General features: G+C 41.4%; 1 protein-coding gene across 2 annotated transcripts; it reads right to left on the bottom strand.

The window, feature by feature from the left end:
* Positions 1 to 757: 757 nt before the first annotated feature.
* Positions 758 to 27,628, bottom strand: LOC139287449 (ankyrin repeat domain-containing protein 13C). Of its 2 annotated transcripts, XM_070908481.1 has the most exons (14): positions 27,198 to 27,628; positions 27,001 to 27,104; positions 24,910 to 24,951; positions 18,509 to 18,613; positions 12,955 to 13,040; positions 11,731 to 11,776; positions 10,676 to 10,742; positions 9,482 to 9,626; positions 8,747 to 8,878; positions 7,646 to 7,807; positions 3,485 to 3,564; positions 3,062 to 3,160; positions 2,491 to 2,591; positions 758 to 2,301 (listed from the first exon to the last, which is right to left on the bottom strand). In XM_070908481.1, exons 1-14 carry the CDS (start codon positions 27,380 to 27,382, stop codon positions 2,171 to 2,173), a joined length of 1,485 nt encoding a protein of 494 aa, XP_070764582.1. In that variant the 5' UTR covers positions 27,383 to 27,628; the 3' UTR covers positions 758 to 2,170. The 2 variants fall into 2 exon arrangements, with proteins under 2 accessions (XP_070764582.1, XP_070764581.1); XM_070908480.1 differs by having other exon boundaries at positions 27,001 to 27,628.

Raw genomic sequence — 27,628 nt, 5'->3', positions numbered from 1 at the left:
GGACAGAAAAATAGAAAATATACAGAAAACCTGCTATAAATGTTATCTTACTTTAACTGCCAGAAAGTGTCAAACTCTTAAAAAAAACCTTTAAATTAAAAGGCATTCATCAGTTACAGGAAGTTAATAAATAACATGCAGTCCAAACTCTTAGATATGTGGAATTTTTATTTTAGTACATTTTATATGAAAATAGTGTCGAAGAACTTATACAACAATATTTGCTGTACAACGGACTTGTAGATGAATGATGAATTTCCTACGTAAAACATGGAAAATTCAAGCAGCTGGAGACAAGAAGGAGCATGAAATAAAATATAAAGCGTTATCAGTGAGGAGGCACGCTTTGAGTAAGGTTAGCTGCACTTGCCCGTACGGAGGAATGTGATGTAAAAGGTTAAATGTACTGTATTTGGTTATACTGATACTGAACATGAATGTAAATAAGCAAATTGCTCTGACAACACATCTGTGTAGCACACCATTTTAAACTCCAGGAGCAAGTTAACGGACAAACATGAGCACAACACCTGTTTGTATTGACATGATTAATGGCCACAGTAGCAGCTATCAAGAGTTGAACTTTTCCAGCCTCCAGTGAACACCTCCTGGACTTGTACAGAATTAATTTTCAGAGGAACCTTGGTGCTTTGTGCTTTTTTACCTTGTGGAAATGACTGATTGTTCTACACATCTGGAGGAGGTTCATAAGGTTTATCAGACATCGTGGGAAGGGAAATAATGACAGGAGAATTAAGAGATTCATTTTGCTTTAAAACATTACAAGTATGTACAAAAATAGCAACTGCCACCATGTTACAAACCAATGAACTCGAATTAACTCTTGACGCCACATTAAAAAAACAACTCTTCCTCTCGCAGAGGACATCTTTAACTCATCAGCACAAAGAAAAGAGAACGTAAAAGACAAAAACAATGACTCATAAAACCTGTATTTACATATTGTGCAGGGGAAAAGCCTGGTTCGTATGTGTAAAATTGTGATGAATGTGGTAGTCATTCATTCATTCATTCATTCCCTAATGTCTACTTACTGTACAATCCCCAGTTTTCTTCTTTTAGCAGGATTGTACAGTTTGTTACATAGTTACAAAGGTGTAGTATGAAACAAAAGGCTTAGACATCATAACTTACACACGCTGCCACTCAAACAAACAAAGAGAAAATGTTGTGGTACCATACAAATTGCAGCATTTCTAGCGTTGCATCAATGAAACTCATATTTCAAATGCAGGATTAAGGGTTGAGTATCACAAAATGAGTGTCTATAAACTGAATGTCGAGTGGCTGTAGTGGATCTAAATAGTGCCCAAACATTCAGTGATGCTACTCCATGCCCATGAAAATCAATGTTACACACACACACTCACACACGTGCACACAATTTAATAATGTGTAGAGTTAAAGTGGGATTCTGCAAAAACTGATTTTTAGGTTTTTAACCTACAAAAGGAGCCACTTCACCTATCACAGGTGTGCAGCAGATTATTTACAATTTTATGTCTCATTGACCTCAAATCTAAAATCACAAAACTGAAAAGATTTTTGCATCTTGAGGATTTTTAAAAGTCTACTTAAGCAGGAAAAAGAACCTAAAAAGTCATTTTTGGTGGAATTCCTCCCCAAATGTGTCACACAGTAATATCAGTGCTTTACTACAAGTCAGTTAAAAACATTCCCTTTATAAACATTACTTACATATTTAAATACATAGCATCAACTGAACTGGTTGTCTCGTCTTCTGCTTATACCGCGTGCACAGAAAACTCACCTGCTCTGCTGTCGTACTCGTTTGAACTTCAATGCCCTTTCGCTGATGAGAGGTTCAGACTCATCTTCCTGCCTCGGCTGCCGGATGAAACCAAATCTGAAGGTGAGAGTGAGAACGTGCAACACTACGCTTCGAAACACTTTGTTAATACGAGGAGATGTCGAGCCTCCGTCAGCTCTGAGGACGCCATTTCTGTCATGTATGTCAAACTCTGGTCGTCTGTATTCAGGGTTGAGATGGACGATGGAATCCATGAACTGTCGAGAAACGATTAACGCTGTTTTTTTCTTCCAATTGTCCTTTTAGTAATTCAGAAAGTGTGTTGCGTAGCACACTGTCGCCTCGTTGCACGTTTGTTTCCTGCTCCAGCTTGAGAGGTTAAAGGTCAGGGAAGCGGCTAGGGTCTTCTTTATAGTCGTTGGGAATGCTAAAAATGGACTCATCGAACTCATCATAGCGAAACTCCTGAAACGTCACGGTGGCTGTGATCGTAGGAAAGACAGGGATGTCTGCAGAGAGAGGGGAGCAGAATTACAAATTTTATCTTTGCAAATCCTAGATGCATGCTTTGAAATGTTACACCAGTCTGCGGTAGATTTCTTTCCATGTTTTAAATATTGAATCAAAAAATCCTTTTCATTTCAACACATCCTTCAGTGTGTCGATCCTGTCTGTTTCTTTGAATTACGTGTGCTTACCGAGTTTGACAGGAAAGCCAGGAGGGAGCTTCATCTGAACAAACTCCCTGAGTTTATTAAAGTGCTTGAAGGGTGCGATCACCTCCAGAACATTCAATAACCTGAGGAGAACAAAACCAAAACCAACAATTGGTTACAGACAAGAAGCTACCAACAACTTTTGGCTGAAATACATAGAAATATCAGGTACATTTTACTGGTTCATACGTAAAGTATTAGATTTTGGCAGGTTTTGTTTAATTTGTTAGATTCTAATTGTTTACAGTGTAACAGTATTAACTTCATTTGCAACTCATATCAACACAATTCTTAGTATTATTATCAACTTTTGTAAGCTCCACAGGACAGAACTGTAACACATTGCTGATACACAAACAAAAACAAAGCCAGAGTTCTTAGTAAATGTAAAGGAAATAATAAATTCAAACAAAAACATTTTTCAGTCATTTGCACAAATTATTAATTTCCCTTTTTATCACCACTGTGCACGTCAGGAGAAAATAACAGGAGGGACTTTGGTCCCCCTGCTTTTTAATAACCGTCTGGATGCCAAGTTATAGAGAAGACTCACGATTCAATGCCCAGAGGGAAGTCTTGACTCATGGCTATCGTGGCTTTGAAGTTTTTCTTGCTCTCTTTGCAGACCAGCTCTCTGCCTAGATGAGGTGCTCTGAGGGGAGAGAGAAACAACAACCATCTAATCTCACGATGAAGGCAGCTCACAGCTTGTTATTATGCAGAAATCTTCCATATGTATTACAGAAATGGAAATGTACAATGATACTGCAGCAGTATGTTTGCTAATGTGATTCATCTGAAGTCTAACTTTCTATTCTTTTAGAGAGGAAAACTAAAATAGTGGTTCATTTGAAAGAACAATCACACATTTAGTTCCATCATTCACAAATATAATATGTCTATGAATTAAGATTATTTCCCCTTAATTCCCCCATAAAAGTCTAAAAATTAAGTCTTCATTTATTTAGACACCTACTTTCCGTTGTCAGCAGTGATGTATTCTTCCCAGGATATAGTGTTGGGTGAAGGGGCAGTCAGAGATTGCCTCCTTGTCGGCTGAAGAGCAAACAACAACGTTAAGTAAATACTGCAGGGTCACACATAAAAAACACAAGAATGAAAAACAAAAGGTCCAAAGTGACGCTGATGGCAGACAAAACAAAATGATAACTCACTAAACTGATTACAGTCACATTAACTATCTGTGTTCTTGAAACTGTTGATTTTCATTCATCTGTGAGAGAATCTGTGGAGTCTCTTTATTCTATCAGTCTTTCTTAATTTACTCCAACACAGGAATGCCATGCTCAGCACAGGCCACTAGAGGGCGTCAGTGCATCACTAAACCCACAGTAACCTCTGTTTGGCCTCCTAAGCCTCACACATACATTATAACTGTATTACTACAATTTAGTCCACCACTAAACAAATCTACAGAGACAAATACCAGAGACGTGATAATATCTCACAGAGTGTGCTGTAACCTCATTTTGTACACATGGCCCTTACTTCCTGAACAGTGTTTCCATTTCTACAAATACAGCAGTAAGTAAAAGACATCATCATCTCAGACTACAGTCTGTTTCATTTACAGCTCAACATGAGTGTTTGCTGCAGTGGCAACATTTCAGATTGACGATGAACAAGTTAACTTTTTATATTCTTTGTTGATGTTTACTTTATTTTTCTGTTTACTTTCTTTGCTGCCTCAAGACAAAAAGTTGAATTTAGTAGCTTTACATGCACTAACAAAACATCTACAGTAAAGACCTGGATTCAAGTGTTGGTGGTGATTATCAGCTTAAATGCTTCCAGACAGAATCAGTGTTTAACAAATGTATAAGCTAAAGGATGCTACATACAGTAGGACACTTAAAGATCATCAATCAATAATAAGTAAAAGCTGGACCAGTTTTAGCAGCTAGCATTACTGTACGTTTTGCTTCCAGTTGTATAAGAAAACAAAACGCCTGTTCAGTGAATGAACTTCTATTCAAAAGACAGTCCTCTGTAATGAGTGGCCTTTCTAATGCCCATTTGAAACAGATTCACCTGCAGTGCTTCCTGGGTCAGGCTACTATCAGAACCGGCTTTTCTGATCATTTTTATTGTCCACTGTGACTCTACCCACCAGCAAAGCAGCATGGAAGAAACCTCTCTCCAAAAACAGCCAGATAAAAACAAGTCAGAGTTTCCCCCTCGCATTGAATCATCTTAACTTCCTGAGGAAAATGATCTCGACTCAGCCTTCTTGAATAAACTGTAAGAGTTCTCCTTCAGCGTCAGTTTATTTTAAGATCGGACAATCTGTTCTTGCCGACCCTGAATTAGAACTGGGGTGCGCTCCATCCTGTTTCTCCTAAAATTGACTTCCTCCTAAAATGAACTTGCTGTTCTTGCCAACGTTCACACCAGCTGACCTCTCTTTAGTAAGTCGTGGTTAAATACGGCAACTAGGGCAGAATAATGTGGAAAAATGTTGTGGATAACAAGACTGTGCCCAGAGTCAGCTCTCTGTTGTGTGAAATAAAAACGGAGAAGATATCTTAGTTTTCCTTCATTCCCACTTCTTCACAGAAAGAAGTTCTGAAGAAATGTTTTGGTGTTTTCAGTGTGGGCTGCGGCCTTGTTAAGTGCTCACTCTCTCACACTGCGTGTACCACGTGTTGTTGTGACGAGGACAGAGTACACATAGTCTGCGGAGGCCCTGATCTGCTGGTATGCTGGTCCCACCCCTCCATCATTTCATGGCACCAGGGGTTTTAGCCTTCATCCATGTGATCAATAGTGTCAAGCCCTGTTTGAAAGCCCCCCACGCTTCCCTGTGTCCACAGGCGCGGAGCTGACCTGCTCTCCCTCGCTGTGGTAAACACAGCTACGTCACAGCAGCTGCTTATTTTCACTCTCACCCACTTCCATGTATCATTTTCCACTGGGGTGGAAGGAGAAACTACTTCCACATCGACACTCACTAAAGCACAGCTTTTGCACTTTAAACACGAGTGGGCACTGATTCAAATGAGTGTAAATGGACTGACGGACAACAGAGGACACTGTGATGAGACAAAGCACAGCACAGAACAAGGGGGGGGGGTCGACAAAAAACTGAGCAGTTAAAAGGCATCCATTGAGTGATGAGAGGCATTGTCTTCACTGTGTGACTGGCTTTATGCTTAGTGTTTAGACAAGGGCTTGCTAAGCAAAGTCTGGAACATACTGTAGTGAAGGGGTGGAGGGTGAATAAGGTGCAGCTCTGTAGCTTTCACCACTAGGTAGCGGTGCTTGGACTCAAATCCATGCATAGTGGACACGGAGGGGGAGGTGGGGTGGACCTGTCTCACAAACAACAGTGATCGGGGGCAGCGTTTCATTCGCTTTTCACGTCCAAAACAAATAAAACATCAAAGAAACAACAGCGGGGAGTCAGACAGGAATTTTTCAATAAACCATGCAAAGTTGATGGACAGAGTCTGGCAGGAAGTCCATGCTGTTTCTACAGGATTTATCTTTGTGCAGATACAGCTGAACTGTGAGGTTTATTTTGTTTGAGACTCATGTCCTACCACAAGGTTCCAGCGGGACAGGACAGTTTCAGGACTGGACTGGTGGTTACGCTGCAGGTATAGGTAAACAGGATGGTTATGGACAGAGCAGTGCTCCAACTGGTTCTCAGTTTTACTGAAAGGTTCCTAGCAGTGAGTCACAGAGTAACTTTAAATGTGCATCTTTGCTCTAAGTTTACAGCGGCACTCTACTCCTTTGTTTTAAACTGAGAAAACCTCTAAGACTTGTTGATCCAGGATGTCTGTCACAGTAAGTGGCCCAACAGAAGGCAACTAAAAATAGTGTACAAATAAGCAGGTTTTTCTGACTCACCATGTCATAAAGTAATTCTGATTCTGATGTAACTTCATCACTGAATAATAAATGATAAATAAACTGAATGGGATATGTAGATGGGATACATTGCAATAACTGCATCAGACCTGTAGAACAATGAGTCAGCATTAAATAGACACATATAAAGGTGTTTCCATCGCAGGAACTTTGCCGGGGTAACAAGAACGTTTTAAGGAACTCATGAACTCAACCTGCATTTCCACCAGAGGAACATTTAGTTCCTGGAAAATAGTTACGGGGTAAAAAAAAGTTCCTACTCCGGGTGTAGTACTTTGTGATATTTCGGGAACTATTGGGGCCGAGTGGTCAAACACAAACGCTGTGACTGCTTCAACTCATTCACTTCATTCATAAAACAAAGCAGTACTGGGAGCCACTGATATTAATATTAGGATGAGGGAGAGAGAGGGAGCTGCGGTCAAGCGAGCTAGCAATGAATGAGAGCGGGAATGGTGATGAGAGAAAAAACTTAATTTACTGACAGTTTCATGGCGATAACGTTCTGAAACACAAATAAACAACCATAAAACTCTCATCAGAATAAATAATCCCAATCAAACATCAGAGGCATGTTGCAGTAAATACAAACAGAAACACTCTGTTATTGTTTCCTCTGTGTTTAATGTTTAAAATACTGCCGTCAATCTAATTTGCCAAAATTCACAGAAACGCAAACAGGAATACAACAGACTTTTAGAGCTGGGTTTAGTCCCTGACTTTAGTTCCTCTGGTTCCTCCATAGTTCCTGGAACTTTTTGGTGAAAAAGCTAATAATATTAAATCCATGAAATACTTAAAAACAAGTCAATGTGGTCAAACATTCGACAATAAAAGAAGTCAGAGAGATCAGAAATCCTTGAATCTTCAGCATCCTTATCTGTTGACACTGGACACTCCCTAGAAGTACAGATTGTATGGAGACTCAGCTACATAACAGCACTGTTACTGAGCCATTAAGGACTCAGTGTCTTTTTTTAAAAGATGTCAAGGTGGATGTTAGCCATATTGGCTCCTGTGTAATGTCATGTTATCAACGTGCAGGTCTCAAGCACCAATCTATGATAGGATGGTTGTAATGTGATGCTCCATGAGGCCCCATAACCCCAATAATCACAGCATGGGTGATGAGGGTGGAGGCCTTGTGGACTGAGGCTGTAAATTAGATGTAATAGCCTTCTCTCTGCTGACTCCGTCACCCTGCTGAAACGACATCAGCCATATTCAGTGGCCGACTCACCTCAAAGTTCTGCTCTATGAGATTCCCTCCTTTGCTCAGGCTCTCCATGATGGCTTTGTTCCTCAAGATGTCCTCCTCGCTCAGATGCTCCCGTCTCTTCCTGGACTCAAGCACCAGGCCGTTCACGGAGTAGAAATCTGCCAGAAAGTTTCCCACGCGCTCCTGAAGGTAGAAGAAACAGTTAGATAAGTCCTCCCCCCTGCTGAAGCACCAATTTCCCTTTTAAACACATGTCAAAAGGACAAGGGAGCGAGGGGACAGAAAGCAATACCCACATAACTCATTCATCTCATGCCCCCTGCCCTGTCTGTGTTGTTTTTAACTCTGAGCCTGCACCTGTGGTTCCTTCCTGGAGTTATCACTGATGCTCCTTTCATTTATTTACTGTCCTTCCTGCCTGGTATATGTACGAAGTGCAGGGAATATGATCAAGAAAGTGGTCAGAGTCCACAGACAAACTGTAGTTTTGAAACAAGAGTGATATTCTGACAGAGGAAGACTCCCAGAGTGAGATAACAAAAGACAGAGAAACAACATTTACAGGTCAAGCTAATAACACATAAAGGTCCAAAAAGATGGAAAGACAACTGAGTGTCTAGTTCAGTCCAGACCTGTCAAACTATTATTAATTTATCTGCAATACTTTAGTTTGCCAGCATCTTTGCTTTACAGTAAAGTAAAAGTCAAAAGTACGAGTACAGGGATCCATATCTTTCTCTTTCTGTGGCTTTTCTTCCAGAGCACTGTCAGAAACTTCCCAGACTTTAAAATATTTTATCCCTTTTAATTTGTCCATGTTGTTTTTCAGGGGTCAACAGCCTGGGTTCCTTTTGAGTAAACCATCTGAAAACCATCATATATTGCAGTTGACGTTATGTTACACATTAAGTGTAAAATACATTCTGATATACATCTGTGTACTGACCCCTGTGTATTTTTTACCTTTCATTTCCTGCCTTCCCCAGAGAATTCCCAACTTCATGTCTGGGTCATGCTACTAAAGATTTACAGAAATTCCACATCCAGGTGAAACCCCTGCTGTGACCCACAGAGTAATAACCTCATGATAACAACAACCACAAAACAACAGCTGACACCGACCGTCTTGTCTTCTCTGAACAGCCAGCCAGTCTGCGCCCTGGAGAAGGTGATGGACTTGGTGGAGAGCGTGGCGGAGTACACGTCGCTGCTCATCAGAATGTCCACCTCCTCCTCGGTCTCCATCTCCGACTCCTGAACATACAGGACAGTGTTAGAAAAGGCACCAACACGGGCCTGGACGCTCAGTATGGCGGTATAAAGCAGTACCGGATGTGTCCGTTCATCTGGACACCCGTTAATGACAGTGGAGAATAATAATCAGGTTTTTACACCCGATGACGGTACAGACTGATTTTTAGCACTGCTTTTTCAATAACACCAGTGGCATCAGGACCAGTGATTTTAGTTTTTTCCCCCATGTCAGTTGGTTCTTCCAACACTTTGGCCAAGAGCAATATATCTCAACAAACATTTTGTATGAATAGTCATGCTCCCGAAAGGCTTCTTCTTTGTCTTAAGTGACAGTGAACTGAACATTTTATAGCTTTAAACTGTTAGTTGGACAAAACAAGATATTTGAATATGACTGTGGGAAAATATGAAGCCAATTTTTCTCTACTTTTGACAGTTTGTAGATGATGAATTGAGAAAATAATTTAAAAAAGAATGAGGTTAATTAATGACTAAATAATTGTGAGCAGCCCTAAATGTGGGTTGTAATGAACAATGGAAACTTCAGGGGCTGCAAGTGAGGCTTCAGTCTTTCAGTGTCACATCAGCATGCGTCTCACACACCTCGTGGTGTATCCGCTGGTAGACTTTCTGTTCGTTGTCCAGCACAACAAAAGATTCGGAGGGGATGGCATTGCCGTTGAAGATGAAACTCAGGTCCCCACGCTGACACTTCATGTCTGTGAAGTCTATCAGGGTGGTGTCCAATCTACACACAGACACACACACAGACACACACAGACACACACACACACACACAGACACACAGACACACAGACACAGACACACACACACACACACACACACACACACACACACACACACACACACACACACACACACACACACACACACACACACACAGAGTAGGTTTAGTGTGGGAACTTTAGACAGATGAAAGGAGAAGACAGTCAAACAAGGAAAAGGAAACAGAAGACGACAGAAAAAGAATTGATTAACTTTGGCCACATGCGAGACACACACAGTGTCAAAACTGTAAGCAAGAACTGTGATGGATGTCACACCGTTTAGAGACAATGTGTATGGTAATCATTGCCATGGGACACCAGCAACACATTTCAAGAATTTTTTTTTGTACTTTGTCAAAGTGGGTAGTCCTGGAATGAGGTGTGACAGCTAAGAGAATAACTGATGTTCTTGTGAAGACACAAAGTGGTAGGTGCTATGGGCAGGTACAGTATGACAGGCCCGACACACTGTAGCACTAGAATGTAAATGAACTTGCTGTGACAGTTTTTTTTCCTTTCACTCTCTCTGTCTCTTTCTCTCCCTGCAACTACAGCATAATAAGAGGGCATTTTGAATACCAAATGAGACAAGCCAGGAGCAGTTTCAGAGAATAATGACAAGCTCCACATCAAGGGTAACTCATACAGGAGGAGCACACAGAGACACAAACACACTCTTTTATGCACCAAGTTAATTCTTCAAATAAATTCTGATGAGATGTTACGATACCCAAATATAGAAGCATCTGTGTATGTGCTAGATAAAGGTCTGCCCTGGTTTGTTGCAGATGTAACCCAGTAGCAGAGATCTGAAGGCCATGAAACACAGCAACGTGGATTCCCGCTGTAGATACATTGTTGTGGCTGCGTGTCAGCGTGCGTCAGAGTGTGATGAATTTCTGCTGGAATTACGGTTTAATTTGATGTGGTTTTCATGAGGTGGTGTCACAAGGCAGCTTTTCTTTGTCTTCTAACATTTAAATGCATTACATTTGTTGACAGGACTTGCCTGATGTTGAGGCCCTGCTTGTAGATCTTACAGGCATCTGAAGGCAGGATTCTGGAGAGCAAAGGCACTGCAACATGAAAACATACAGTAAGGATATGTGAAGTGACATCTAAATTTAGAAAGCTCACTCAATAATGAAGAATACCATCCTCTTCAAAGCCTCAGTAGCATATAGCTCTGTAGACTAGAGGGCCCTATAACGTGTTGCTAAATATTTAATAACTCACAGTCCTCACCAGGTTAAGTAACTGGCAGAAAGAAACTTTCTTTGCTTCTATCGTTGCACAAAACTCAAGAGGTATTTTAACGGTCCAAAAAGTCCTTCTCTGCAGGATTGCATTGAAAAAAAAATGCAAGTGGCTCTTCCAAACCCAGCAGAGCACCACATGTAGACTTAACAGGGCACAAAGCCAGAAATCCCTCTGAGAGTCTCAGATCCATGAGACTGTGTTGGTTTAAACCAGATTCTTCTCTGAGCACATACATCTTTAGAAATCACAGCCTTTATGTTTACACAAATTCCATTTACAAATACACTGTTATGCAACCAGTTTACATTTAGTTACTATCATGCGTCCATTACATAATCTTGCCCACCTTGTCAATAATTCACAAATACACAGAGATTACCCAGAATTCAGTCCAGGATCACAGTCTGGGGCCAGACTATTGCAGACTAAGCAAATGCTGCTACACCAGTGGATACGACTAATGTACTGTCACATGGTATATTTCATCTGCTTTGCAAATGATGTGTAAATTCAGTGCAACTGGAGATTAAATTCTCCTTCTGGTATTAGCAGATATTCCTGACATTAGAGGATGGTGCTTCAGTTCATGTCCAGCAGGAGGAGTCATTTTCAGCCTGTAGCCATAGTCGATGTCCCTTATGGCACAGACACAGCACTCACTAACCAGACAGACATTGACAGATTGCATCACATTATCCTCTTCTGTTGGTGTTTCAGGCTACATCCTTACTGAGGAAACGTGCTTAATTTCCAGAGTGGATAATGTCACTATTGTAAGGCAGCAGAAGGTGTTGCTTGACTCACCCCAACTTTGAAAGTCCCAGTGAAGCTCCAAGTAAAAGTCTCCAAGCTGCAAATGAAGACAAAGAAATCTCAATCATAAGGAAAATCACATGAGGGGAGAAGATGGAAATACAGGATATAAAATGCTATATATATATATATATATATATATATATATATGTTGCTGGATTTCATGTGCATGCAACAAAATCAGTGAAAAATTAGAAACTGGACCACGCCTGACTGACACAAATCAATGGCGCCTAATTATCCTGTGAGGTACTATGATGGGATGAACTGATCTCATCAGCACCACTGGTGGTCTCAATCTGGCATTTGGTGATGATGTCAGGCTGCAGGAGATCATCATTTCCCAGAGCTATATAATCTCTAAGAGACGATGACACAGAAAAATCTCATCTCTGGCATCTCTGCCTCATCATCCAGGAAGGATCGCAACCTGTCACGTCAAACAAAGGCTCGGCTGACTGTCAAGCAACTTGTCAAGACACCCAAATCCAGCATTTACATGCAGTTAAAAACACAGGGTTTTAGATAGTTTGCCTCTTTTGCTCTTATATTTGCCCATCTGCCTACTTGCTCCCTGACTCTCTTGTGGGGGTGGGGGCGCTGCCCAGCTGACCGGAAGCTGAAATCGCCAGATGATTACGCCTACAAGTTTGGCCTCCATGACTTCATGTCAGGCAGCAACAACAATACAGAAAGGCTCCTCGTTAGATGCTCTGAAAAGCATATTGTCGGTCTGTACATGGCTAAATGTTTACAGTGTGTGTGTATGTTTGACATCATGTCAACCACAACAAACCCTGAAGGATAATGGCAGCTCTGAACAGCATGTCTGTTAGTAGTTACATGTTTACAGTATGTGTGTCTACATGTGACGTCATAGCAGGCAGCCACAAAAGCACTGTGAGGTTTTACTTAGCCTTAAACACCACGTCTGCGACTCTGACTGGTTGACAATGTGTGTGTGTGTGTGTCCCTCCTGGCTTTGCTTTGTTGTGATGACAGTAATTTGTGAATGACAAACTTGACTGGTGTCTGGGAGGGATGTTTGTGTATTTGTGAGTGTGAAAGGAAAATCGAGAGAAAAGATCAGATTAAAAAAGGGGACAACAAGATGGGAGCAGGATGAGAAGTAAAAAGATCTGATGAGCAGAAAAGAGAGACAGCATGAAGACATGAGGAGGAGCACTGTTAGAGAGAACAGTCAGGACTGCTTACTTCTTTCAGGGCTTTCAGCAGCTTGGGCCTCTTGTCCTCCACACTCTCCCTGGACTGTTGCTTCAGCTTCCTCAGCAGCGCTGTGACTGAAAGACACAGAAACAACAAGAGAAAGAGAGACGAAGTGAGACCAAAAGCATCAACAATGAGGTAGCTTTTTGCTGCGCAGAAAAAAAGCATTTGCTGAAGAGCCTTTTCCACTTTGAAGATGATAAAAAAGTTTATTGGAGAAATGCAATTTGTTCCCATAACGGCTGGCTGTGAAATCTTTTCGAATAACCTTTTGATTTGCTGAATCCGATCCCACCACTTAACTTGCTCCAAGAAAAAGAAGATATATTCACTATATTTAAAAACTAATTTCTCCACTACGTTGCTCTTGCTTTGGCAAACCTTCTCTACATGGCATGAAGGCCAGCTCCTCCATAATTAGTTGGCATATTTTTAAACATTGAACCTTCCTCACTTTTAGAGAGCTGCTCTCTTCCATCAGGAGCTGTTTAGAGAGCATCTACCTTCGTTGTGCAGCCCCTCATTTTAATGTAAAGAAGTTTTGATATATGAACACTTCAGCAGACTGCTGTGTGTATGTAAATCCTGTCAACAATAAGAATGAACGCAGTTTACAGTGACGCTGGCTTTTGGTTCAGAGATATGTTGACTTCCTGGGGCCAGATGGGACACTCCCAGCAGCAACGCGCCAATCCCTGCACGCCGCCTGCAGGGATCAAAACGTTCCAGGAAGTTCAAAGGGAACGAGCCTGACAGATATGGAGCCGCCTGCTAATGAGCTGCGCCTTTAACCTCCTTAATGACCTGGGGGAGAGACAAAGTCACAGTCGACTTTCAACTATGACGGGTCAGATTAACGAGCATTCATAGCTCTTTAGCCCATTGGCTGCGGGAGACTTACTTGTTTATGCAAAAGCAAAAGGGATACACACCCAACTAGCGAGCACTTATTTAAATGTTATTTGCTGTTTATAAGGGGAGTGGAAGCATCAGCTGCTCACTGACATAATTGTGGTGCTTTGATGAAGCCAGGAGGGGATTAAATGACGACATAATTGTGCCACTTATAAACTAATGGAAACAGTAATAAAAAAAACACAGGAAAATGTTTGGCTTGAGACACCCAGACTGTCCTACATTTTAATAGGACTAAAAGCAATAGTGGACATATGGCATAATCATAAGCCTAACTAGCTCCTGTGCTCCACGTGGTGAGTCAACATACACAAACATGTTGTTCATATTGTCTTACTGGTGCTCCCCATGAGGCAGCACAGAGGGGGCGGAGGGCTCGATGGTAAAACAAGGCCAAATGAGAGCACAGGCACGCACGCACACACTGACACACATGACTACACACGCACCAATTGACACAGACACAAGTACAGGACGAGGGTGTCTTTGTGGCCCGGCTGCCTAATGAGTGTGGACAAGTTCTGGATGGGACTCCTCCTGATCCTCGCCACATCTCAGCGGGACAAGGAAAGGACTACAATCTCACCATCTGCACACAGACCAATGCCGACCGCTTCAACACTAAACCTAACTGACTCTCCATGCTGGCGCTAATTCACCCAGATACTGATTAGGGCACTTTCCTGGCATTAATGAGGTGAGTGATGTCAGTAATTTCACCTCTGTACATTAATGAAAAGAGTCAACAGTCAAGACACATTTGCATTTACATCAACACAAACTGCAACCATTTAACAATTAGGCCTCGGATCTAACTGGACAACTGCTACTGGCAGGTCTCCAGCAAACTGAGAACAGTCAATATTGACACAGGTACGCTGTGGAGTCACTGTGTAGCAGAGCAAAGCAGGCAGGCAGCAGCAGCAGCTGCAGCAAAAAGGCCCATCTGAATTAGATTATTATAGATTCAAATATTTAAACTTACTGAGGTATGGTCAATTAATTTTACAAGACATCTAAAAAGACTCAAAACGTCCACATTAACTAAAGATAACATACCACACGCAGGATGGAGAGCTCTTAATGCTTGATTAAAAATGACAAGCTGCTTTCAAAAAGTATGTATAAATGTAGTGGGGAGGAAAAAATTTAGTTAAGCTTTAGGACGGGGATCTGTCCTGTTCAGACACTATCGTTTTGTTTTAATATTATTTTGTCACTTCACTGCTATGAAACCTACAGTATTTCAATACTGTCGATATAGAGGACTCCAGTAAAGGCTAGGCACCAACATACAGTGTATTTAAAATATATAACCAATCTTCCAAATGTTGGCTGTTTGCTGGGTAAATTGTCTGTAAAAGTAGACAAACTAATCAGTCATGAACAGAACCAAACAATGGCCAGTGGGTGGTGATAATTTCCCACAGAATAACAGCCAAACCCCAATGCTCTTCCTGGAAAAAATAAATAAGAAAATTCAATTTTGAAAATGATATCACAGCCATACTTCCCCCTGGTCAAGTCCTTCAACTACAGACCAAACACTGACGGTCCGCTGTGGCCTTAAAAGAACAAAGCTTCCTTTTTGATACTTTACAAACCCAAAGTATTACACTGTTCAAAAAACATGCTGAACATGTAAATCAGAAACATCTGATGGCTCTGATAGCACAGCAGAATAATAATAATAATAATAATAACATGAAGACAAAAATGTCAACTATATTTATTATCACTTCATCTTGTAAATTTATGATATGGAAACAAGCAAACAGTTCCCCATCTAATAAACACCAACATGACTGGCAGAGCTGACGACATCGCTGCGTGAGTGGAAGGCCACTGAGGACAGAAATAGCTCTTGAACAAAACAAATGACAAAATCTATTTCGGAGCCACATTTTGCCTCCTTGTTCAAATGGAAAGCCATAAGTGACTAAACTCAGGTGACAAATAACATCAAATCACAACAAATGTGGGTTGACATTAAGGGAAATCAGTCACAAACATTGGCTAAAAATAACACAGAGAGAGCACTGAGTTAGAGTATTTTTTTAATAATCCCATTCAAGAAAAGACGCAGGTTAATCTGACAATACCAATGGAGAGCTGCAGACCTCTATAACTACATCAAAAATATTTTACTGGTTTTCAGCACTTTCCAGGGTTGTACATTTGCCTTAAATCAAACAAACAAAACTCCTCGGTCTCCACTTTCCTCGCAGAGTCCTGACTGACGCTGACTCAGCTCATACTGAATAACTGCGAGGCAGGGCTCTGCTGGGCTAAGCCTGTAAAGGACTCGACATTTATTGCGCTGAATAGGGAAAACAGTCACAGTTTCCTTCAGCACCTTTCTCCTTTAATGTCATCATGGCAGCCTGGTTAACTTTTATGTAAGGAAGACCAAGTGTGATTGTTTTACAGTGTGCAGTCTCAGCCATTTGTAGCTGAGCTGTTACAACAGAGACCCTGCCCTGTACTTTGGAGCGACATTAAAGAACACAAAGAGGCAAAGAGGGTTAAACAGCAACAACAGTCCTCAGAGTTTTTGCTTCAGTGCAACAGAAGCCGCAGTCCCTCTTGTCAGCTGACTCCAGTGATCAGCGGACTGACCTACTGTACCTGTCTGCCAGCAGGTTGAGCATGAACCTGTCTAGTGATCTCCTGAATCAGCAGACAGACACAAGTCCAGCCGCTAAGCTCTGGCCTATAAACTCCTCTCCCTGGCCCAGATCCAGAAGAAGCAGGTATAGTCCTAGTGAATTTGCTCTTTTTCCTAGAACTCCACTTCATAGAGGTCTTTGAATTACTCTTTGTTTGGCCTGGTGCACATTTGCCTCACTGTGTCCAGAACCAAAGCTGATATGACAATGAAAAGAATCATTTCTGCCTTTTGAAAAGAGAGCGTTTGGTGGGCATTCAGACCGAAGTCAGCCTGCGTGAAAACAATGCAGGTGGCTGCATTGGTGGGGGTGTAGTAGTAAGTAAAGTTTTTTTTTTTTAATTCAAAAGACAACTTTTAGATACTCTTACATTATTATATAATCATATAACACTACATTATCTGGTGTTTTACTTTTACGGTATATGGTATATATTTCTCTCAACCTGCCTCGTCTTCTACATAACTTCAGTCAGGGATTTCAGACATTTGAGAGCAATGGTGAATGGAGACTGCAGCAGCCGCAAAACAGCAAGTTTTTCCAAAAGGGAAAAAGCAAGAGCTGTGCCTTGAACTCAAAACACAATATGTCATGCAGCTGCGTAACATGGTGGTCTGTACAAGCTAGACGAGCTGAGGTAAAGTAAAGTAAAACGGTGTTACAGAGTTCATTAGAGGCTTCAGTCAACAGAGACACTTGTAAACCTGGTATGGTACGGTAAATGGTATTAGAGAGTTAATCTGAGGAGCTGCCTGCCTGTATGATTGCTCAATGTTAGAGCCAAGCACCTGCACTAATAAGGTCCAACTCTTTCATTGTGACGGACTGACGGTTAACATGTGTCTGAGAACATTTTACATTATACATTTTCATTTTAGCTGTGTTGCAAATGTCTAAATGTAATATTGCTGCAAGAGTGTTTAGTCTGTTATCTGCAGGAATAAGGATACACACAACCAAGCAAAATGAGCCCAGAGTAGAGACTGCTAAAAGACAATACAATGATGACACAGCTTCAATTTAATGTTCCAACCCCATGTACCTGTGATAAGCCAACATCAGTTCCCAACACTTCACACATCAGCCTGGCTGTAGTTTTGTAGCAGTATTATAGTGTTGTAATTCAGTTTGACACATTCTTATTTAGTATCTGACCACTGATACACGGCTCCACCCCACAGAGAGAAACTACAGGCCTTCCTGTTCCCATGACCAGATTATCAAGAGCTTTAAATACATAACAAAAAAATGCATCTATCAAGTAAAAATAGAAGCTATACAGCCTAACACAGGTCTAATAGAAAATTGTTAAAGAGTTTGGGAAATTTTTTTTTGGGAAATGCTCATTGCCAGAAGTTCAATATTCAATATGAGAAAGATTGAACTGCCAGTGTACAAAGGTGCATGCAGCACCTATAAAAACTAACATACTGGTTTGACTTACATGTCAGTGATGTTTTTGTAAAAGCTCATGCTTACTAGTAATAGTGGGAACATCCATTTGAAATGAAAATATTTTATATTAAAACTATTTTAAAGCAGAGTTTGAGCCACTATAAGCTGTGGGTAGAAAATGGGCGAGGCAGGGGCTTGAGCACAATCAGCCTATGAGGAGAAAGAGAAACATCTAATGAATTGCCTTTCATCAGAGCACAAAAGCCAGAGGGCCTTGAGGAATGTCCTCTCTGAGGGACAAAGGAGGCGGGCCTGCATCATGGCCTCACTTGGGGGCAGCAGCGTGGAAGAATGTGCAGAGGCAACTGTTGATCTGTGGACCTGTTCTCTCCTTCATCACTGTTTTCACACAGGAAACCCCAAACTGAAAGCCTCTTGAGGCCATACTGATTTCAGTAAATAAACTGTCTGACCAACATCATCACAGCATGTAGCAGTAGTGGTCGGAGGTCTGTTTCAGTGCATTACCAAGCAGCGCCAGTCAGTCAGTCACAGACACTTACTCATTTGTCGGTCTCCGTAGCTGATGGCCTCAGCAAGGGGGCTCCATCCCTGAGCGTTCTTCACCTTCACTGGTGCATTGTGGGCTAGCAGCAGGTGGGCACACTCTGTAAGAGGGACAGAAAGATGGTAGATATAGGCATAGGTAGATAATTACTTAAATTATATCAGCTTTATTTAAGACCAGCAGCACAAACAACTCAAGAGAGGAAAGAGAAACACCTTTAAATGGACAAACATGACTCAGTATGTGCTTCTATAACAAAGGTCTTACACCTCAATTTTTTAGAATAAGCACAGGTTTGCTCAGGGATGGACGGTTGCAGGCTCATTAAGATAAGGTTAAGATACCTGGGGCATAGCTGCAGTCAACTTAAGTGTGCTTTGAAAAAGATCATCTGTAAAAGGACAAAAACAGTAACCAGTGAAGCAACATCTGAAGTGGCTTTTTTCTCCGACCACCAATTAAAATCCTGGCTGCTGCTTTCTGCTTAACAGGGGGAACTGGAGACACTTTTTAATTCAGACGATAAAAATGTCTAAATGCAGCCCCATTATTTTTGACCAGAGCAAAACAAGACTCTGCACCTAATCATCAAAAGCTGTCTCAGAGACAACTCCTAGGTACATTTTAACTAGAGAAACAAAAATATACACAGAGAAACAGATGGACAAAAAAGTGGTGTAAAAACGTGGTGTGGTATTTAGCAAAAATGACCTTTATCAAAAGGACAAATGCCAAACAAAAAAGCTCTTTTGGCTTTCCTCATTTGTCTTGAATTAAAACAAAATGTTTAGACATAGAAGAAAGTGGAAGAAAATGAAATTTGTTTGGCAGGTTTAAAAACTGAAGATTTACTATATCCTGACAGGACTTTAATAAATTGAGACTGAGACTAACATCCCACATTTCCCATGAGCTGCTTCTTGTCATCACCTATGATGTTGCTATGGTGACACACACATTTAATTCATACTCGGATCCCCCCATCAAACAGACAAAAAAAAGCCCAAGAAACTAATTTTAACTCCATGGCAACACATTGCCCAGCTCTCATATCGTGTTTAAGACTGGAACCAAACAAAAATGAAGTCTACGACACAAATGCTGATAACCCTTTTGCCACTTTGCAGTACATTTTGAACTGAAGACGATTCCTGTAGCATCAAATCAATGACATAAAAATAATCCTGGTTTTATAGAGGGGCAGATTGTGTTGAGGATTGAGATGACAACTGATCCATTAACCAAAGAGCCATATGGGACGTACAGTTACACAAAACTTGGCATCCTACTTTAGATTCTATGCTACTATAAAATGAGGGAGGATTCTCTGGGATAAAATGTCAAACTTCACAAAAAGACACCCACTGGTACTGTGCAGAGTAACCCATCAGAGCTGTGCTTGTATTCCAACAATGGGAAAACAGCCAAAGAGCCTCATCCCTTTTCTATGGCAAGATCAGCAGTGAGTGCAGCACAAAATCCCGTCACTCTCTGGGCAGCCTGTCAACAAACTACAGCAAGCCAAAAGTGAAGCCTGTTGTTCCAGCTCAGCTGTCAGTTTTGTCGTGACATCATTCATTATAATGTTGGCGTCTGTGCCGCACTGTCTCAGCGCTGGGCAGGAGCAGTCACAGTCCTGAAAGCAGCAAACCACTCAAATGCAAAGCAGAGGCTAACTGCTAACTGCTGCTGAGTGGATGTGCACTATAGGGCTTCCACTTGATGGTGCAGGAACTTGGGCTTTATTACAGCTGTTTGGCCTTCTCAGTGATTCAGGCTGACAAAAGCTGCATAGAAGCTCTCAAAACAGCCTCTTTCATTGCAAACCTTTGAGTCAACCCTATTAGTCATGCAAACAAATTCAACCTGGTTACTGCCCTCATGCTCAGACTTGTTTCTCTGCTAAACATCAGTATGAAAACTGTTAAAAAACCAGCCTCAAGTGGCGTACTCACAGAGCCAACCTGGTGTCAAGAACCAGAAATAATAACTTCTGCCTTTTGAAACATGTAGCAACATTGTCACATACTCTAAAATACCACATCACCCCTCTGATCTACAACTCGCTATGTTTTATTCATGAGAAAGAGGCCAGGGTCTCATACATTCTTTATGACAGAGAGGAATACATTTTGAAACTCTTCCTAATTAAACATATTATCCACACAACAAAGAGGAGCGTGGCAATCCCAGGAGTGTAGTTACAGAGAAATAAAAAGGGTGTGTTGTGACAGCACCCAAAGCATTTAGGCTATATTCTTTTACAAAAACAATTAGCAGCAACACCATTGTTCTAATGTACAGCTTTGCTTCAAGGTGGAAGCGTAGCAAAGAAAATCAAAGTGAACAAAGACAGGCCAATGGGAAGTCATTGTGTTCACACCAGGGGAGCAGCTGAGGTTCAAAGACTTAGCTCATGACTAGTCTGAATTCGTTTTCTTCTTTAAATTTCTGCCCAATTCTGCTCGACACAATCTGCATGTTAAGTGCTGAATATTGTCCAAAGGCTGACCACATCTGAAAGATTGACTAATATTTGCTATATTGCATGTTTTAATTAAATAAAGAAGCTGTGTTGGCAGCAGGAAGGATGGATATAACTGCAGAGCTCCTCACAAAGAGCCTTACATCAGCAAACAAAAAAGCAAACCTCTGTGTTTATGCATCAGTCCGGTCCGTGCCCAGGCTCAGGGACGCAGCAGCTGATAACAGAGGTTGACATGGAGAACATACAGGCGGCCAAGTTGCTCGAGCGCCTGCTTTCTGACGTAAGCCTCGCTTTCCCTCGAGCCTTTGACCTATATATTACCCTGCTAAGTCCAAAGATTGTGTAATATATAATGACAACATTTAACAGATATACATTACATAAACATAGAGAGAACATCCAGGCCGTGGGTCCTGAGCTACGAACCTGCTAGCTTCTGGTCTGGCTTCAGCCTCTCAGGTACAAGGAGGACTGTCTGCTTTGAGGCAAAAGCAGACAGTCCTTTTGAATTGAATTGAAATTGACAAAATTATTTGGGTGATTTGAGTCACCATAGTGTTTGGACACAGGGTTTCTATACCATTTGGTTTCATTCCAATTTGTTGTAGAGGGCTGCAACTACACAAAATAATAAACAATTAATGTATTTATTGGCTAATCTGCAGATTATGTTCTCATATCATTCTGTCAGAAAATGGTGAAAGCCCATAGTGACATGTTCATTACGTGTTTTGTCCAACCAACAACCTGAAGTGATTCAGTTTATTAACATATGGCAAAGAAAAGCAGCAAATCGTAACATTTGATTTGATATTTTTTCCTGGAAAAATAACTGAAACGATTCATTGATTATTAAAATAGTTGCTGATTGGTGCCCTAGTGGTCTAGGAGTTAGAGCTCCAACCAGGAACCGCAGCATCCCTGGTTCACCTCCAGGTTCACCTCCAGTTGGGGACCTATGCTGCATGTCATTCCCCATCTCTCTATGCCTTTATTTCCTGACATCTCTCAACTGCCAGCTAACCAAAAAGGCATAAAATTCCCCACAAAAAATAATTTTAGAAGCTGTTTTCTGTCAATCGATTAATTGACAAGTTGTTTCAGCTCTATATCATATAATACAGTTATACTATAATATATATATATATATGGTTCTTTTGAGTTGGTGTTTTCTTAGCACTAACAACAGCAGGTCATTCATTTGGATCAAATCGAAAAGAGCTGCCTGGAAACATTAACATATAGCCTATAACTCATTAGCCACGGTTTGCTGTGCGATTCATTCTGATACGCAGTCGTGAAAGTATTGATAAAAGGAGGTCTCCCTGAGGGTTTCTGGGTTGATTGCATGTGCGGCAGCTGTACGGAGGTCACATATAACAGAGGAGCGAGGGAGGCAGAGCAGGATAGAGAAATAAAGTGCTAATCTAATACTTTACTACGTGCACTGGCTACAGACGGGGCACTTGTCAAGAGGCTCTGTGGGCTGTTAAAACCCCCACCATCACCACTCATTCTGATCCAGGCTGAGTACATCCATAAAATGGCTCTTTCGCTCACTTCCTCGCCATCGATCACTCACTCAGCCACCAAATCAAACAGGAGCTGAAGAATCACATCGTCACAGTCTCTGAGGCGAAACCGACGCTCTTTTACATCACCTGGTTTACTTTGCAGTTTGACCCAAACCAATGTTGTGTTTTTTCTCCAGACAAAACTAATGTATATATAAACACTCTAATCTCATCTCTCGATTTAAGGGGCTGATCTTTCTTTAGTGACGAACTGATGAAATGTGCAGTTTCAGTGGAAGACTAACCCTGCCAGACTGGCACATTGGCTCCAAACACTCACTTGATTGTTATCTTCTCTCTCTGAAACCAATTTGAAAAATCTTGTGTTTTTATCTTTGTGGGAACAGATATCACAACCACTGGACAAAAGCAAGTCAATTAATTTATTAGTTGTGATTTACAGACTTACAAATCGATGAATTATTTAGGCCTGAATCATTTTTAAACCAAAGTTGCCAAAACTCTCTGGTGACAGCTTCTCTAACATGACATTTTGAAGGCTATGAGAAATTGTAATGGGTATTTCAGTATTTTCCAATATTTTAAAAAATTGATTAATTGAGAAAATAATAGGCAGATTAATCGATAATGAAAAAGATTTTTAGTTTCAGCAGATGGAAGAAGAGAAACAAAGGTCCCTTTAATAGCAACAGAAACGGCATAATACGTTTTTCCATAAGGACGATAAAGAAGTATGCCTTGATGTGCTGTGCCCAGTTGTTATAATTATAAGAGGGCTGGTGAAGAGTAGAGAGTTTCTTTTTGGACAAATGTTAATTTAGCCTTGTACCTATAATTATGTGCATATAACAACACTCCTTTCTCAGTATTTCATTGGTTATCATTGGTGGAACCACAAATATGAACTTCCTTAAGCTCCGTTTTTGGCTTTTGGTTTTTGTTAATGGTTCCATTCTTCTTCTTCTACGGGGTATTTTTAACCTGCATAACAGTTAAAACTCAAATTTAACGGACTATAGAAATGCATCGCTGTCATTACAAGTCTGATAAATAATAAAGGCACACACACTCAACCATACACAAAGAGAGCCTTGTCCTCTCCATCCCAACAGACCAGCCACACCCAGACTATGATCTCATGCTGTAGCATTCAGCCTGTCTGGCCTGAGCATCCCTGGAGGACGGGGTAGCAGCTCAGGCAAGAGATAGGCAACCTCATTAGCACAATCAATTCCATAGCATCCCATCCGCCACTACACTCACACTACACAGCACTCCGCTGTCTGAATCACCAATAGGCGGTGGCAGGGCCTTCACTCCGGCGACAGGAATTGAACTTTGTGAATGTGAAATCAATTGAAACCCATGCTCGAATGACAGACACTAAACAAATGGGAACGTGCAGTACGAGTAACCCTATGCTTCAGCTGCTCACTGAGAGCCTGCTGCAAAAAAAAGGAGGATTAATTTTTCAATAGCATGTTCTGAAGTCTCCTTGTGAAATTAAATGTAAGCATCGCCCCAGAGGGGCAGCGCATAAATATTTCATGCACATGCTTTCAGTCCAGCTAGTGCAATTCAGCTAAAAACAAAATCATGTAAAGGTTTGATACATCATAGCATATTCATCATATACTGATTGTTATTCCAGGACATGTTACATAAATACACACTTAAAAACAGTAACACTTACAAAACACACAAAGCTGCCCCATCTGTGTGACACACGCCAAAATATGCATCATCTTTTGCCTTTTTTCCCACAACTGATTCAAACTCAACTAATAACTATGTAACCTCTTCAGCACAAGAGACGCCAGCAGAAAACTAATAACAGCATACGAAGCAAATATTATGGCCGTTGAAAAATTACATCTCTTATCTCAACTAATTATCCCCCTTGCAAGCTTCAAACTATTAGTCTTTGAGCCAGCAGTGGAACACCAATCAGAACAAGAGACTTAAGCCACTGAGAAGATCCTGTTTCTTGCAATGTCATCATTATCTAATCCCCACTGATTAAAATATGTTCTAATATTCTCTACAAATGTATTAAATACAAGATATGACATGTCCATAAGAAAGGAAGAAAATAATTTTCTTGCTAAATCCCGTTTTTTGACCAGGCAAAAATCCATAAACACAACCTCTTTATTCATGCATGAGCATCTTGCCGTCTGGGATTTGTGTGGTGATCTGTGACAAATGTCTGCTGGTGCTTAGCCAGACAAATAAACTGAAACACACACAAAACACACAAATAAACGGAAACACTACAAGACAACATACAGACCCGCAGAGAGAGTCGTTCAGAAAGCCACAGAGAGAGACAAAAATAAACCACATGGAGGTGCATCATTAAACATTACTCACCTTTGTGCCCCATCATGACAGCGAGATGCAACGGTGTGTTTCCTGAAGAAGAGAGGGAAAAAAACAGAATTTATCGGCTGCCTTTCATAATTACACTAAGAGGCGAGAGTCTGTGACAGGCACTGTGCCTCTAGGACTGCCACACTCAGGGAGAATTAAATGTTTAAATTGGGAGGCAGAATCCACTAAATTCCAAATGATACGGTAAGTACACGCCTATTGTGTGTTCTCCTACCATGACAGGCAATATTATAGTCTATTAACCTACTGCACCCCTGAAATAAGCTGCATCTAGCTGACAGGGACATGGCTTGTTCACAGACATAAAGTAAACACTGAATGAGAAATGCATTTCAGGGGGAAATAACATTTAGGGTCAGGTGTGGAGAAGACTACAGGTTTTCTTCCCAGGATGTGAAATGTGCCTCATAAGCATTGGAAAATCCCTCAGGAGGAAGCCAAACTGCCCCGTCAGCTCCTTCAGGCTTCTCTTCCAGGAAAAGAGCGGCGGGCGAGCATCCAGAGTAAAGAGGGCCTGCCTTGCAGAAGCCCCGATGTTGTGATGAACTGTATAGGTAGGGCAGTGGCACAACTGAAGTCATTATTCTGGGCACACCAAGATGTTGTAGGCCTGTGGTCACAGACACCAACAACCACGTCTCCAGTGAAAGTGTCCTTGAATGAGACACTGAACATCTGCCACTGTAAATGGATCAGTTAACCTGAATCACCAAACACTCGCCATGCAGATAGTGTCAGTCTATTCTGCTGATGTTTTGAGATATACGTCTCTGAATGGAAAATTACATTTTAAAACTCATCACCAATGTGCTTTCCAAAATGTCCTGGTTACTACTAGATAACCCAGAACCTGCTGATAATAGTTTTCATTGGGACTATTTCTTCTGTAAAAGTATGAAAAACATGGTGCTGAAATGATTTGACAATTAATCGATTATTCTAGACGTCAATTTTGATAATAAACTAATTGCTTTAAGTCATTCATGAAGTAAAAGCTGCTAAAATATGTTAAATTCAGTTGGACAGACAAACTTGTTATAGACACTGATTAATCAAAAAGATTGTCTGAGCAATCAATAATAATAATGATTGTTAGTTGCAGCTCTATTACACTGGACAGCTCAAAACACTGGAGATAACACTAATATAATCTGAATGGCTTGATACAACTACTGGTAGACTAAGTGAGAAAATGTTAACATTAACTGTAAGTTATACTTGCTTTATATGCAGCTAATGTTAGGCCAAATAATAATAAACTGATATTAATGACTCATTGTGTGACAGCTGGGCTTCAGGCTGTATCCAGAGGAAACTAAACTGATGTGAGAGTAAACACACCGACTTTACCAACCCTCAACAAGACGGGCGAAACCTTTGAAAAATACAGGCTCAAGTTCCAAAACAACACCAGAGGCCAATGCCCTGTCTGACACCTTGTTGCACTACACCGTGTCAGAGCTCTGATTTGAAGACAGGCCACATTCCAGCGTTGACACTGAGCCATCTTTTGTCTCAGCACGTGAACCAGAACAAAACAACCTCGTCCTTTTGTAAGTTCAGGGAGGGTTTCTTTGGAAACACTGGTGTTATCTGAGCAGACTTTGCCCTGCAGAAGAGGTGCTATCAGTCTCCCAAAGTCTTGCAAATATTCAATAAGTACATAGACTCTTGGCTTAGGATCAACTTCTAATAACCATTTAACCAAAGATGGCATATCTGAGAAGGTTTTTGTGATTAGATCTGATTATTTAGGATTACTGCAGGTGGGAGGAGGTGTTGAAGCTTCTGATGAAAACAATCTTTCCTACACACTTTTGTGTTCTCTCAGCTTAAAGGCACTGCAGATGAAGACATTGTAGTGTAGTGGAATCAAACTGTTCCTCATTTTGGGAATCTGTTGTCCAGGCCTTGGTAGGGAGAAGCCTCGCCTACTTCCAGTGCTGCTGGAGACCGATGGCCTATCAGCTAACTAAAACTAAGCTTCACTGGACCTTGAAACTGGGTGATCGTGATGGGTTTTGGGGATCCTGCCTTCAGGGCTAAGAGATAAGCACCTGGTAGACTCACCATGGATGTCTTTCTGGGCGATGTTCTGCGTCCGTATGAGCGAAGACAGGCGTCGGACATCTCCTTTGAACACACATTCATGCACCGGAAAGTCCTGCCCGGGTCGGATAATGGGGTTTTTGTTGTTGTCATCGATGACATCCGATGTTGACAGTGTGTTGGTGTTAGCATTAATCTGCGACTGTTGGTTCTGCTGCTGCTGCTGTGTGGACGAAGACTTGATTAACTTGTGATTGCTGAAGATTTTACTCGCTCTGCTCTTGTTGTTCGTCTTGGAGGCGGTGAACGTCCCGGTCGCAGCCTCCTCGTCCGGCTCCAGTAAATCCTCGTCCTTGCTCGGCCTGTGGTCCTTGCGCAGGGAGCGGATCTTCTCTCCGGTCATTTTCTAAACAGTTGACGCTAACGGAGCAGAGGGTGTCGTCGCTGACGATGACCCTCCGGGCGAACTGATGCGATCCGCCAGTTGGGAGTCTTCACGCAAACACTGTAAATTGCACAACATGAAAACACTTAACCCTCCACCGGACAGGCAAAAATGACCGTTTGTTCGAAGACGAACAAGTAGCAGCTGCCGTTCTCCGGTTTACTATGAAAAACAAACAGTTCGCTCTCCTCCTACCGTCCTAAA

The sequence above is a fragment of the Enoplosus armatus genome, chromosome 7 (genome assembly GCF_043641665.1).
Source record: "Enoplosus armatus isolate fEnoArm2 chromosome 7, fEnoArm2.hap1, whole genome shotgun sequence".
Taxonomy (NCBI): domain Eukaryota; kingdom Metazoa; phylum Chordata; class Actinopteri; order Centrarchiformes; family Enoplosidae; genus Enoplosus; species Enoplosus armatus.
This window is presented reverse-complemented; position numbering and strand designations above follow the sequence as displayed.

What these genes read in the sequence shown, in the direction of transcription:
- LOC139287449 (XM_070908480.1), bottom strand. Translation starts at nt 27,382, where the DNA reads ATGACCGGAGAGAAGATCCGCTCCCTGCGCAAGGACCACAGGCCGAGC. An exon ending in ATCACTGCTGACAACGGAAA is followed by an intron (nt 3,161 to 3,484) that starts GTAGGTGTCTAA and finishes CTCTCCCCTCAG; the next exon opens with AGCACCTCATCTAGGCAGAG. An exon ending in TTCCCTCTGGGCATTGAATC is followed by an intron (nt 2,592 to 3,061) that starts GTGAGTCTTCTC and finishes TGTTCTCCTCAG; the next exon opens with GTTATTGAATGTTCTGGAGG.